At 40.7% G+C, this 15,375-nt stretch overlaps 1 protein-coding gene across 1 annotated transcript; it reads right to left on the reverse strand.

Annotated features, from left to right (window-relative positions):
* Nucleotides 1-169: 169 nt before the first annotated feature.
* bnip3lb (BCL2 interacting protein 3 like b) lies at nucleotides 170-14,755 on the reverse strand. Its single transcript, XM_023399934.2, has 6 exons — nucleotides 14,463-14,755; nucleotides 9,190-9,421; nucleotides 6,418-6,496; nucleotides 5,886-5,989; nucleotides 4,751-4,900; nucleotides 170-3,023 (listed from the first exon to the last, which is right to left on the reverse strand). The coding sequence occupies exons 1-6, from the start codon at nucleotides 14,518-14,520 to the stop codon at nucleotides 2,975-2,977; spliced, it is 672 nt and encodes a 223-aa protein (XP_023255702.1). The 5' UTR covers nucleotides 14,521-14,755; the 3' UTR covers nucleotides 170-2,974.
* Between the last annotated feature and the right edge of the window lie 620 nt (nucleotides 14,756-15,375).

A 15,375-nucleotide genomic window follows, 5' to 3' on the forward strand; every position in this document is an offset into this window, starting at 1 on the left:
TTACCTACCCAATTATTCAGCAGAATAGCTAAATTCCTCCAAACCCTCTACTAATCATATAAAAGCTATTCAGTAATAATAACAAAAAAAAATTGAATGTTTCCTATCGGACGTTCATGGTAATTTATTTAAAAAGGTGTTGAAATTAAAAAGGCCCACTCAGAATAGCTTCATTCAGGTAATGTTTAATGACAAAATGTTTATCAATTTTTCCAATGTAGTGGGAAAAAAGAAAATTAAAGCAAATGCATCATTACAATAACTACTGTTAGACCATTGCAATCTGAGGGGGGGGTCTCTTTCCACACTTTCATTTTCCTATTCACATCAGGCCCTGCCATCAACAATAGTTTTTATTTTCACACTTTTTTCCGAAATGATCCACGTCTCGACTCCCGCTCTGTGCGTTCACAATCTTTCTCCAACATCAGGAAAAAAACAAAAACAACCAGGAAAGAACAAACAATCCACTACTTCAAAATGCTGCACGTACAAACACAGGCAAAAAACAAGGCTGTCGCACAAAAAAACAGTGCAGTATCTCTGCGGTTGAAATGGATGACGAGAGCAAAGTCGACACCCTAACGTGGTCACTGCTGGTCGATAACGAGCTTCTTGTAACAAGTTTAAAAAAGTAGATGGCACGCCCTGAGTGAACCTGCACGACGTCACAACTTTAACGCATCAGGCAGCTGTTCACAAGAGGAAAAGTACAGTCAATTCAGTTTTTACAGACACTTTTCCAACTTTAGCTTCCAAGAAAGGTCGACGCATTCATGAAGTACTCACAATCAACTAAAGATTTTCTTTCTTCTTTTGTTTGTCATGAAAGCTTTTTTTGTCTGTTCTTTTCTCACTCAATGAGGCTTGACACTGAAATGCATTTTTTTTTTTTTTTCCATTTGTGTCGTCTGCAAACAAACGGTCTTCTTGAGTTTCAGTGTCAAAAATATGACATTGCAGGTTCCATGTAGGGGCAACATGATGTTCACCTTGACATCTGGAACTCATGTCGTCCTATATCTCAAAACTTGTGCTGTTACTCTATTCTGCAACGAGGTGTTTACTCCTGAATGAAAATATGTCTTTCACAGGGAGCTGGTGGAATTCAGGACAAATCCTCTGTTCCCTCGCCACAAACCAGATCTCTAGGAATTACCTAGTTCTGCATGGAATAAGTCTGCTGCAAAAAAAAAAAAAAAAAAAAAGTCATACAAGAACTTCTAGAGATCTGGTGTTTGATGAGAACTTCTGAATAAAATATTATTTGAACCAGGTCTGGCTACAGAAGGTCCACTTGTACAAAACTGACCACAGTCCAACCTCAGAGATACTGCGGTGAGGCCGATGTCTGATATCGAGCTATTCAAATCATGCTGTGTGAGTACACAACCTTACTGGACATGCTAGCCAAGTACCTGTGCTTAGACAATCCCTTCAGTCAGTTACAAGTTGCTGCACGTCTAAGGCGTCACTCGAGGAAGACAAACAAATGTAGAAATGATCACCAGGTACCTTCTGCCTGCCCAAACACAGACCGACCCTGAAGTCAGTTCCCTTCATCAGCAGCGTGATGAAGTATTTCTACCTGTTTGGTTTTGAAATTTTGGCAAATATGATGGAGTGTTCGGATGCAGGGCTGGCTACTACTGGACAATAATTACGGCTTCTCCTGATATCTTCAAAGTAAAATTCCTTGTATAATTCTTCAATTCTTTCAAGTTCGATATTTAACTTCTAGTTTTTTATGAAATACCTTTTACTTTTGTAAATAAAATCAGTTAAACATCATGAAAACAAATGTCCGTAGCTTTATGTCTCATATTTTCAAGCTTTTTGGCATCAAATCCTTTCTGATTACACAAAATCCACACTAAAAAGAAAATATCAGCACAGTCCCATGAAATATCCAGCCCGGTCTGGAGTAAAGGTAAGCGGGAATCGACCAGTCAAGACCAAAGTAGTGCTACAATACGTTGTAGACAGACCAGGAGGCTCACTGGAAGGACAACATGGACACAGACGTTTCTTGACCGTACAGCGCTGTTGACCCAACCACAAAATACTGTTAGTGTACACACGGAGAGGGACACACTGCCTGCCTGCGCAACAAACATCCACACCCTGGTTTCCAGTTATTGTCACTTTGCAAGAAAATTCATTCAGCTGCAGAACTGAATTGTTTTAATTTCTAGTTTCCATCACAGAAAAGGTGAAAGTGTCACATCTCTGTCTCTCTCTTCTGGCAAACACAGCCAGAGACTCTCAGAGACAGTGCAATTCATGAGCGCTTGGTGGTTTGGGATGGCCACTATGGTAACTCCTTCCATTACAACTCCTCAATAAGCCACCGCTGTTGTGAAATAAATTTAAAAAGAAAAAGGCAGTACTACCTAAAGAAGATGAACAAAATGGCTACTTTCAAAAAAGGCATGATCACATTTTCAGTTCGCATAGCTGACTCTGAATTTGGTCGAACCCTTTTGGGGTCGAGAGTTGGGCTACTTGTGTAGGTGGCACAATCTGTGGTCAGTTCTAAAACTGGACAGTCCCTCCCTTTTGTCAGACCATCAAAGGGCAATGGGACAGCGTGTGTAGTAGAAGAGTTTGGTTTAATGCTGCGACCCTCCCTGAAAACCCACCCATTATAAACATTTGAACACAGTCGCTGAGGAAAGGGAAACATGACCTTATTCATTCTTTGAAAAGCTTATACAAATGAGTGAAGGATATAAGGGGAAGGGGGGGTATCCACAGACAGTCAGAGAATAGCCAATCAAGAAAAAAGGGTGGGGGAGGAGGGGGGGGCAGATGCATTTCTCCTGAGAACATGTCATATCTCAGGGACGAGGAGGGGAAGCAGGGGCAGGCGGGGACAGAGGGAGGAGAGACGGGCGTTCGTTCTTCTCACGTCAGCAAAGCTTTCTCCAACAACTCATGGCCACTTCTCAGGCACTTTTCTTCCGTTTCAGCTTCAGAAAGAGCTGGCGGGTGGCGTGGTCAACTTCTTTCCGATATAGACTCTGAAAAGAAGGTACACAGACACAAAGCAGTTACAAATCACTGTCAAGCACTGACGCATGGGAATTTGACTTAAAACTCAAACATAGTGAAAAATGCGGTGATTTACCACAAAGGCATGCAAGGCATTTCCTTGTCAACAGTGAAGAAGAAGAAAAAAAATGCTTAACCTCTTGCCAATACCCTGATCTGAGGTCAGGAATCATCTTTCAACTGGTGAAGTTGCATTCATTTTTCTGTCTTCACCTTTCAATGGATTCGTTAAAAATAGCTGGATGTGAAGCCAGTGGTTTCCAAACTGGGGGACATTTTCCCCTGCATTGTTTTTGACTTACACAGGCGTCGGCAAAATCGGCAAAAGAAGGCTTGTGTCCTACTCCATTACTCTTACGCAAATATTAGCTCTACAACAGCTAATTTTCCAGTTGGCTGCCATTAAACAACTGCAGAAGAAGAGGGCGCAACAAGATGATGTAATCAAAGAATGACCAGTTAAACCTCAGACAACCCTGGCTCACCTACATGAATACAGCCTTCATTAATGTTGCTGGTTACACCTGTGCTTTTCCTGCTTTGACACATCCAAACGTTCACCATCAGAAAGGTCTAAGGGTTGAATCCACTTAATTTAGAAAAAATACAGAGAAACGAGAGTACTTTGATGCTAACAAGCTGCATGCTGTATTCCAAGCCTATATAATATCTATAAAAACGAGGTATTCTAAAATGTGTTGCGTTAACTTCAGAATTTAACCAGTTGTCTTATATTACAGCATATTGCAGCTTGCAATGTATACAGTAACACAGAATAATACTAATTTGATACAATAGCAATTTTCTTTTCATATATACTTTCTACAATTCCAGATCCAATTTCTCAGACATCTTAAGTGTTTTTTTCCTTTGAACGTAAGAATACTGTATGACATTATGATTTTGAAACTCAACTGTAGTATGAGAGGATAATTATTGATATAGCTTTTGATAGTTGGTACCAGCCAAACTAATATATAAGCCTATATATCAGTATCTATCTACACAGAAACTAAAATAACCCAGGACTATAGACCATCAGGTAACACTCAGAAAAAGGGAAACTCAAATTTGTATATAAAAGAATTATGATAAAATAAAAATTAACAACAGTGACTCATTATGTCACCATATAAACCTGTGAATGGCTAACAGGGACGCCGCTTTGATCTTGACAGGTTTGCTAATGACACTTTTTGCATATTGCATCATGTCCAAGAAAAGACTGCTGTCTCAGATATCACTGCTGTGACATTATGTGACTGAGGAGCCAGGATTAATGTAAAATGTATTATTACAAACATGGAGTGCCCCAGGGAGTGTCGGAGCTCACTATGAGAAAGCAGGTGTGCAGCTTTTCAGTCAGCAGCTGCTCTGTCAGTTTGTCAGACAGACACACAGCTGATGTGTCTGCAGCTCTACAGCTCCCCCTGCTGGGGTTTGTGAACAAGTAGGAAATATTAGTCAGAATAAAATGAAATTTACGTTTCATAAATGTTAAATTTGTGTAGTCTTTGACCTTCGACCTTAGATAAGTTACAAGAAGTTGTCAACTTTTGGCTTCAGTTCACAGTTTTAGTGTTCTGTGTAAATACTGGTTTCACACTCTGACAAGAATACACTTCTGATCAGTTCATTAAACTCCTGTCAGTCTTGATGTAAACTCATTGTGTAGGTGATCTGCGGTGTTTCTTACCCCAGCCCCAGAGCGAGGATGTGTGATAGTAGCAGCGAGGGGATGAAGACTTTGAGGAACTCAGCGGAGAAGATGCCTCCTTTCTTCATGGCCCCAGTCTTCCTCATGCTGAGCGTTACTGAGCGTCGAGGGTGGCGGAAATGAAACTCCCTGCACAAATCACAGGCACTTTAGACACAGAGCAGTTTACTGACAGCCTGACAACCAAGGTAAACACACCCCCATCTCACTGTGGTTAAAAGCTTCTGCAGTGAGAATATGCTTCCTTTCTCTGTTGTACATTGAAAACCTGAAATGTAATGAAATCTTGTAATGGAAAAATAATTAACTGATTAATTAATGATGAGAATATTCATTCATTTTAACGCTACAGTCATTTTCAAAGCTTCCACCAAGACACCAATTACAAGAGCTGAAATTAGCTATGAAGTCTCACTTTCTATTGGAAGAAAAAAGTATTGAAGTGGGGTTTCTAGAAAGATGCTGGGCGAACAGTTCCTCTCATTTCCTTACAGTCAGTCTTTTAACTGAGGTCATAATTTAGCAACCATAAGAGCAGCTACATCTTTAGACACTTCAGTCATTGGTTATGGTGGCTGCTGCATGAGAAGAATGAAGGAGAGGCACTCCAGGCCTAAGTCCATATATGTCTGAGCCTTTAGCAGCACAGAGAGCTGATGATTATGTTGCTACAAACTGACACCCAAACACACATATCTTGCTGCTAACCCTTGGTAGACTGGCTTGACAAAGCTGTGGGTTTTATATAAAAGGAGAGGCTGGGTGGAAAGCCTAAAAGTATGACATAATTTCACTATGTAACATTTGCCTATATGCCTAAAGAGCAATATTGAGCCATCAGTTTTTAGACACAAGTGATTTTTGTCAAGGAAGAAATAATGAAAGATAAAATGTAAATAACTTTCTCCAGATTTTTGTAAAAGAAACGAATCTTCAACTCTTCAAAGGTTACATTAGCATCACTTTCAAAGACAATTTCTGCCAATTGGCTTTACATTTGTGCCTTAGACCAACTTTATTACCATAATGACTAACCACTTTCACAGGACAAGCAGCTGTGTGTGTTCAGTTGCCATAGAAACATTATGCTGATGTTTACCGAGTTGAAACTTACTTGGGGGGAATGTTTTCTGGTCGACTAGACCAGTCAGCAACCCAGTCTGCGTCCTTCATTAGGATGTCCATGTCCCTCTCCTTGTCCAAGACATCCTCTTCTGACTGAAGACACACACACACACACACACACACACACACACACACACACACACACACACACACACACACACACACTTCTTTCAGGACACTTCTTGTACAGTATATTTGTGCATTTCTGTGCCACCGACACAGAGACTCATTCTTAAATCAGTTTTTCACTACAGAAAAACACACAAAAAGATTAAAAAAACAAGATTTTTTTCCGAGAGTGCACAGAGAGAGGTCAGGAATAAAAGAATGAAAGTCATGGTGACAAGACATGCTGTGTAAAAGAAACAATAATCCCCACTGGGTGCAACAGCCATCGCCATAGAAACTAAAGGCAGGCGGCATCTGTCATTCACATGTGCACACACACCACTTCAGGGCCAGTGGTTCAGGTTGCCATGGCAACAGACTGATGAGAACCTGAGAGGCGAACAAGCTCTTACTTGGCTGTCTCTTCTGCCGGTCACATCCACGTCGAAGATGATCTGTCCATCATCCTGGGGACTGTGGGGCCGTGGAGGGCTGCAGGTGAAGTCAACAACAATATGTCTCAACTCAAGACTTCCTTTATGTAAATTCTCATGAGGGAATTTATAGGTTTTATGATATGGAAAATATTTGTTGCTGATTGAATGACAGACGTACGATGCAATCAGGTGACTGAAAACCTCAAACGTAGTTCAGATCTAAAATTGAACAACCAGTCAGAATATTACGATATTAGAGAAAGAATATTAAACGAAAGGTAGCCATAGCAACAGTGCCGTGGGTACAGGCTCTGTTCCCAGTTAAGCCATTAAGGTTTATCAGAGTATTGCAAAACCTTAAAAATATATAGCCGAGGTGTAACTGACAGAGGAAACACCTTTTCTCCTCCTAGTCTGACATTTTCATAACGTAATAAAGTTGATTTTTCCATTTGATTTATTTATGAGTCTACATAATAAACTGAATTCAAGAGACAACAGGTTACAGGAAGAACACTTATTTTCCAATATGGTCCCAAGGTGATGGCCAAAAACACTTAACATAAAATTAAACTGTAAAATCTTTAATATCTTTACTTAATACTTCTGGCTACATTATTTATAGTCATTAATAGTCAGCACTAATCTCTGTGGAACAGTCCTATCGAGGTCAGACAGGCAGTATCATTAAACTATTCTCAAAATACTTTATCGGAATGTTTTTGTGTTTACAGACAATTTATTATTTTTGTGCAACTTAATTTCATTACCCTCTGTTTTATGATCCCTTTGTTTTTCTTTTGTATGTAATTGCTGTTTTTAAAAATTTTAAATTCACCTTTACTTTCTGTTAAGCACTTTAGAACTTTGTTAAGAAAAGTACTATATAAATAAAGTTTATTTTCATTATTAGTGATCAATTAAACAATGACAATACAATTAATCAATGAATATAAATTCTCCGTCTCCACCATCTCACATCATTTAGCAGTTGGGTTTTTGACAAAAGAGTAAGTAAAGTCCAACTGCTCCTACACTCTGACCTCTCTGATGAAATGTGTACTGAGGTGTGTGTTCCAGAGGGATAAGTAAAGAAAACATTTTCCTAAGTACTTCTGTGCCATATAACACTTGGGATTGTTCTTAAATTGTTCAGACAGTGCCATGCTGGTTGTGTTGCTTGTGTTCTTGCTTATTTCAGAGCATCTTGTTGATTCAGTGTTCTTGGCTCAAATGCTTGAAAACATCCTCAGGTGACTCACTGACAGCTGACTTCCCTGCTCTCTGATAAGCTCTGCTTTATCGCAGCCTCACTGATTACACACAAACACATGATATAGCTGCGACCTCAAGGCTTTTTCTAACGTGCTGAATAAAATGGGAGGCATGCTGTGAGAGAAGACGTCATTTTATTTTCAGAAGCCAACTCAACTTCTGAGCAGCTGTCAAGTCAAAGCTGACTCCACATGGTGAGAGTGTAATTATGACAGAGAAGCTCCTCTTGGTCTATGAGGTCATTTCATTTTTCCACTGGAATAATGAGGAAGGTTGAGGATTTTGAGAAGCTATAACTCCAATATTTAACCTCCTATAAAAATGTTTTTACATTACAGCTTCTCCAGTGATGTTTTATTGGATTATTAGCAGATGAACAGCCACCTGGGCATCCAAGAAGAGTTATCTCTCTGGAAAGCTACTCAACACTGCAGTTTTTTCTGCATTTGAATGATCATCTTTTTCATTGAGGTTATGGTAACTTCAGCAAGAAGACACTGTTTGTAGTTCAAATAGCCATAGAAAGGTAAGGGAACAAATGGGAGATGAAGCAAATGAGCAAATGATTACAGACGAGGCGTAAAAAAAAGAAAAAAAGAAATAAAAGTACAGTTTGCATTGGTATGCAATAGTACTTACATTTAAATTACATTTTTAACTGGATTTTTGTTGGATTAAAAACAAAAAATAACATACTGTACCTACAACACAGCACAAACAGTAGTTCAGAGATTAAGAGCTGGAAGGTCTAGTGAAAGTTGGCTTTATGACCACATGTGGTTCAGTCACAGCCTACACAGACTTTAAACTACATAGATGTTTCCATTATATTGCTGCCAAGACATAACATGTGAAAAATACATGTGATTATATGTAAATCCATTCCATTACTTTTCTACTATTACACCCTTGATGGAAAGAGAGGGGCAGGGTGTCAGGGTGTTAACAAATGGAGACACTAGATGCTAAGGCGGAGTTTCTTAACATCCCAGAGCTTTACATCAGATTCAGGGTTAGAATTAAGTGATTTTGTTTTGGGGTCTAAAATAAACAGTGTTGTTGAGTCTTCTGAAACAGGCAGCTCCAAACTGAGTGAAAGTCAAGAGGAGACGAAAACCAACTTCACCACATTTTCTAATCTTCCACAGCTATAAAAACAGGCATGTGTGAATCCAAGACCTCGTGACTTTCTCTGAAGTTTTGTCTTGTGGTGGAAAATCTCATGACCTCATCTGTACTTACATTAACATGACTAACTTTTTGTATGTGTTATTTATGCATTCACAATAACATGAGTTGCATTCAAATACTTTTCCCATTATCTTCAAGGAGGTCAGAGATCAGGTTCAGATATGTAACCGTACCCCTGGAGGAACTGGGGGCTCGCATCTTCTCAGGGTCCCTTCAGCGGGCAAATTAGGGTCAGTTTTGAAGAAGTGAGTTGAAATACTTTCAGAGGATTTTTTACATTACCTGTCGCAGGAGGAGTTGCTGCGGCTCGACTCGTGCTGGGCATCCAACAGGATCTTCTCCATGTCTCCGTTGTGGATTGAAGATGAGGACGGGACGTGCTCCAGCCCCCCTACCATGGCCTCCTCTTCCTCCACCTGAGGGAGGGGCAGCAGGCCCGGGGCCGGGCCGCCTGTGGAGGGCGACTGGGCCGAGCCAGCTGCACCTCTGTTCATCTCCAACTCCACCCAGGAGCCTGTGGAGAGAAATGGTTTAATTATTTTCAAATGCACACATTTATATTAAAAAAAAAAAAAAAAAAAAAGGATCAGTTTAAACCATTTTTCCTGCTCCAAGAAAAACTGACCACCATTACACAACATCCCCTTGCAACAAGTGGATGGAAAACTGGGGCAAAATTCAGGAGCTTACGAATATGTACCAGAAAACTGAGTAAGAATATTCATTCATTTTCTACCGCTTATCCTCTAGTAGGGTCGCAGGGGGGCTGGAGCCTATCCCAGCATCTTTTCGGGCGAGAGGCGGGGTACGCCCTGGACAGGTCGCCAGTCCATCGCAAGGCAAACACATAGAGACAGACAACCATTCACACTCACAGCCACACCTATGGTCAATTTACCCGGAGAGAACCCACACTTGCACGGGGAGAACATGCAAACTCCACACAGAAAGATCCCACGGCCGAGCCCGGAACCTTCTTGCTGTGAGGCGACAGCGCTAACCACTGCACCACCGTGCAGCGAGTAAGAATATATATATTTTAAATAAAAAGAAAAAAAAGGAATTACTACTGCAAATGAGTTTCAATTCCAAGTGACATTATTTAAATCCTATTTTCACCTGGATTTTGTAAAACTGTTTTGTCCACTTGGTTTATAAACCAAAATTAAGCTATTATACTGTATTGTATTAAAGATGAAACTTTGAAAATGAATGAAAATATTTTCAAAGAAAATATTTGGCATGGCAGTCAACTTCATTACAAAGTGATTTTTCAACTGACTGGACTGTTAATGTTGTAATATGTGTACATTACAATATTAAAAGAGTTTCTCAGTTTAAACATGTCTGGATACAAATGTCAGGATTGCCTGATAAGACAGAGCCAGTGGAAAGTAATGGCAATAAACCATTAGGCCAATATCCTGTTCAGAGCAATAAGCCAATATCCTGTTTAGATCAAGATCTGCTATGTCCCAAGGAGCAGGCTCTTTGCTTACATTACCACTAAAATTAATAGTGTGAAAATGTTTTTTTTTTTGGTGTGTATTAACACCATTTTGGTAACATTCCCAGAATAATAACCTGCCTGAGAAGCACACTGCTCACCTCATCTTAAGTTAAACCACTTATGTTCATTTTTCACTGTTCACATGTTTGATCCTATCAGGAGCTTTCACAAATAATTTCACTTTGAGCTGTCACTGAGTTCCTAATAGACATTTTTACTGCAGACATGTTGACTTGTCATAGCAGAACAAGCACAGGTGGAACTAATAATACCATAATTGATCATAAGAGTGGGCCTGAAACTAAAGACACACCTACCCCACCATCAGCCCTACTGTCTCCTTTTGAAGAATAAGAATTACAATTTTTGTCTGTAGTGACACTATTAGTCTTCTTTTCTTTAGTTCCAAAATGCTAGATTTCTGACACTGTCTGAACTACTAATGAGAGCAAAGAAAGCTATAGTTTGATCCTGGAAAGACCTTTTTCACAGCAGACATTTGACAAGCACAGGTGTAACGGATAAGATTAATGATGGCTCTTTTCAGTTGTTAGTGTCCTGGTGAGCCAGTGTGCACAATAAAGAGGCCCAGGAACTGTCACACCTAAATGGATTTACAACCATCATTGATGTTAATTGTGCCTATGCTTTTCCTGCTATGACATGTCAAAACATCTACGTCTTGTCAAGCAAAAGACAAATAGGGGGAATGCAAAAGAGAAGGGTGATGTCAAAATGATTTTCTGATCGCACTGATCACACAACAAGATGGAGAGCTTGAGACTGTCAGTCAAAGAAGTTCAAGAGTAAAGGTCTATTTACTGCTGTGTGATGAAAGGGCAGTAGAAATGCCTGCCTGTGTATATGCTGTGGGTTCTTGCAGACCTTGACTGTGATATATGATAGTCTCCCTGTTTGTACGTGAGCTCTGGCATGGACTGGCAGCTGAGGAGGCACAGCATGCCAAAGCTGGGTTACAAATACAGAGGAGGGGCTGGTTATCCAGGGCAAGAATTTGGAGAAAGGGGGAAAAAAAATTCTAATATCTGTCATTATGCAGCTTTAAAAACACTTTCTCCTTCTGTCTTCACCAAATTAAAAAGAGGAATGCCTCCTGAGCAGGTCACATGACCCCATAACAGTAAGTAAACACCATGTTCGCATGAGCATACAGGGGACTGTATTTCACAGGCATCAGGCCAGCTATACCCACTACCCAAGCGGTGCCCGCCCCCACCCCAAAACAGGCCTCGACTCAGCACTCACACTCATCCCGCGGATTACATGGCGGACCGCGAGCCAAGCTGCTGTCGACAGCCCATTGTCTCTGCCCCGTGGACTAAAACCACGTTGCCATGGAGCCGACGCTTCCGAACATTCTGGCCACAGAACCGTTATCAGCTGCCGGGTGGTTTAGAGGAGGCAGACATGATGTGACCTCTTTGATCCACTGATGCTGAGGCTCAGATGGGAGGGAGGAGGGCTGAGGCTGCCTCTCGCCTGAAGATCCAGGTATTAGATAAAAATGTTTATGACACTGGTGTTAGAGTTCAGGGAAACGCTAAAAATAACACACTCTCAGATAACAGCACACTGCTGGCCTCTCCATCTGATAAGTGCAAGGTCTTATTGTCCCTAAAGCTATGTCACAGCATGTACCGTTACAGTGTATATATGTCCTGGTGCACCAATGCCACCAACAAAGTCTGCTGTGGATTTTATAGTTCGTAGGTTATTTTGGCTTAGTAAAATGTAATACCAACCACTAAGTTTTTCAAAAATGGTATTGGGTTAATGTTGCAGCAAGGGATTATGGGGCCCCTGACAAATTAAAATGGCTAATACTTCTGCAGTATTTACAGGCCTTCTCCACACAGGTTTTTCAAGATATAACAGATTAGACTAGCGTTTCTAAACGGGGGGAGATACAGCCCCACAGGAGAACATTGGGGGCCGCTGGAAACAAAATTTTTTAAAGGGGGGCGTTGAGGTGTTCTTCAGGGATGTTTGTTTAAGGTGAGTTTACACCAAATCTTAACGAGACAAGCTAAAACCTGCAACTATTTGCAGAAGAATGTGATCTGCAACACTGAAATATGCCAGTTTACACAAATGCAACTAGACAACGTTAAGTGTGTCGTTTCCATAGCAACGAATCTTTACTTCAGAGATACGAGTATCATCTATAAAATTTCACCAGTATGGCGTTTACTATGTCAACTCAGGAAAACCAATGGTCTTTTCCTTGGTATTCCCTGTGGAGAAAATTAAGAGTTTCTTCTAAATATTCTTCTTCTTTCTATAATATTTGTACCTCTGGAGAACACATCGTCAACGCTGTGTTATTGCTGTGGTTACAAATTTACAAGACAGACACCACACACAATTCAATTGCCAAAAAGTTACATGCTGCATAATATGTGGCATATCTGTGTGTTTTTCAACATATTAGTATAAGTATAATGACACAGAACAAGAAAATTGTCGCCAGTATTGTATCTAATATCTTAGCTATGGATTCACACCTTCTCCCACTAATGCACAACTTCTAATGTGTTTATTGTGTGAACAAGTGTTTTGAGGCCATGAAAGTCTATTTTGTTCCCAGGGAAACTAATGATAATGATATTCCAACTTAAATAAAATCTGTTATTTGGCATACAATTATATGTTTTTTCATGATACAACACAGAATAATAGTCATAATAATGAATAGAATATCATAATAATATAATAATTTTTTTTTTTTTTTTGATGGGGGCAGTAAGGGTCCTGGATAATGGATAAGAGGCACTGGCCCAAAAAAGGTTGAGAACCACTGGGTTAGACTGCTCTAAAATACACAAGAGGGTTGCCAGACTTGAGCAGAATAAAAGCAACACTTGTTGCTTTTCATTTCATACAACAGGGGGGAGAAACAACTAAACATGCTGCTGAATACACAAATGACAAACCAGGGTAGAACATTATCACTAAGCACCAGCCAAATGCTGACAACTTGCTTCATTTTTAAAGAGATGACTATCCACTGCTGGCTATCCAATCACATGAAAAATGTTGTCTGTTAAATAAGAAAATGGGCTGGAAAGTTTGATTCCTGTCCAGATTGTGGCTTTCAATCCACCAGCCTACATGTTCCTTCTCTGCCGTGTGCTTTAACACTTTCCCCACCCTCCGCACGTCCAAAACGTCTGTCTCCTTGTCACTGTGGCCATAAATAGCATGCCAAGTCATGCCCCCCCTCCATAGTGTGGTAAAAGTTAAACCACAACAGCTTTCTAAGGCCCCTGAGTCAGAGTAATAAACATGCCTTTGTTTACGTCTCTATGGCCTATGAAAGCCGAGGTCTTGTGTGTATTTTATACCACTTACATAACTGAGGGTCCATGCCGTATATTTCTACACAGATGGACTTCTGCTGTGAAAAGACTGTGTACAATTATATTCGTCAAATGCTAATTGAACTAGTAATCTATTTAGAAATAAACCGTAATTACTTTGAAATGGATTATTTTAACATAAGTGTTGGTACTCCTATATGGACTGAACCCCAAAAATAAAATACATAAAAGCCTGAATGCAGACATAACGTTCAGATATCTACGCTGGCCTCTGTTGTTTACAAGAATTTCACTAACTGTACAGTACAGTAACTACGTGTAAATTGTCAACATCTCTCTGTCCCCATATTTGTCGATTCTGACGACTTCTACCATCTCGCCTTGTTGATGGCCCTTAAACCCTCCTCCACCGCTTCGCGTGAATCGCTGATTGGCTTACTATCCTGTCAGTCAAGCCTGTCGAAACGCCATTGGTGCGCCCACTGTCAATAAACACACGGAACATAGCGTTCTCACTCCTCCCCTTTCGATGTAGCTTCGGCGAGGAAAAAAAACATTCACATGCAAATTAAACTACCTTTAACGATTAAAAGCTACCAATAAACGTATTCTTAGCATACAGCCGCGTACCCCGACACATGACCCAGAGAGAAAATACACTGACAGGCTGGTCTAGTTCAGCAATTTGAACATGTTTAGCTTACCATTTAGCCCAGAGTCTCCGTTGTTGTCTGTAGAAGTACTGTTAGCAGCGTTGGACATCTTCGTGCCTGGTGAGCAGGGCGGGTTGCATAAAAGGCTCAAGTCAGTGCAAAACGCGCACCAACTTATCTGCACACATTCAGACGTGGGATAGTACAACTGACCCGAGTCGCCTGGTACCCCGTTTCTTCAGTGACCGGCTAGCTAAGCTAAAGCACTGCTGTTTGTTTTCGTCCGTTAGCTGGTCTGAAGGCAGCAGCCGCGAGCCGCTCAGACCTTCCCGGAGCTGGGTGATGACGTCAGACCGTCCGGTTGATAACAAAGAGAGGGAGTCGAATTACATAACGAGCTGGAAAAACAAAACAAAAACATCCGCCGACATGCATTTACCAGCAGCACCAATTAATAACGGATAATGGAAATTCGATGAATATGACATCAAATTATTACTACTAACTCAATCCGCCCATGCCGGAGGCGTGCGTGCACGCACGTACATATGAACACGCCAGTGGAGACATGAGGCAGATGTGTGCCTACTGTCCAAGCCTAGTTTTCAGCAAGCAGACACCCCATCAGCTGATTTCAATTAACCGTAAGTGGTTCATCAAGTACCAGAGAGCGGCTAGTTTTCATTTTGTCAATTGGTCAGACCAGTTATAGAACCACAGCTGGATTTACACCTGAAATACCGGGTGCAGGAGATTTATTTTTTTTTTAAACTAGCAGGGATTTGAATGGAGGTTCACTGCAGCTACAGCCTCGACACACGTGGTTCTCAATCTGAAGGTGTCCAAATCATTGATATCTGCTGCTATGTAACCATTGATCTGGTATCTTATGATTGATTCAGCAACTAGTACAAACGCAACATGGATAACATTGCAAACGAGAGCTTAATACTGAAATCTCAGC

Source organism: Seriola lalandi, unplaced genomic scaffold (assembly GCF_002814215.2).
Source record: "Seriola lalandi dorsalis isolate HSWRI2012SDOR001 ecotype SW California unplaced genomic scaffold, Sedor1 jcf7180002052129, whole genome shotgun sequence".
In the NCBI taxonomy this organism is placed as follows: Eukaryota; Metazoa; Chordata; class Actinopteri; order Carangiformes; family Carangidae; genus Seriola; species Seriola lalandi.

Bases quoted from the DNA above. Each gene is read 5' to 3' on its own strand.
- bnip3lb (XM_023399934.2), bottom strand. From the start codon at position 14,520: ATGTCCAACGCTGCTAACAGTACTTCTACAGACAACAACGGAGACTCT. The intron at 6,497-9,189 runs GTAATGTAAAAA...CTTCACCTGCAG, and splicing joins AGCAACTCCTCCTGCGACAG to CCCTCCACGGCCCCACAGTC. The intron at 3,024-4,750 runs GTAAGAAACACC...CCTTCTTTTCAG, and splicing joins ATCCTCGCTCTGGGGCTGGG to AGTCTATATCGGAAAGAAGT.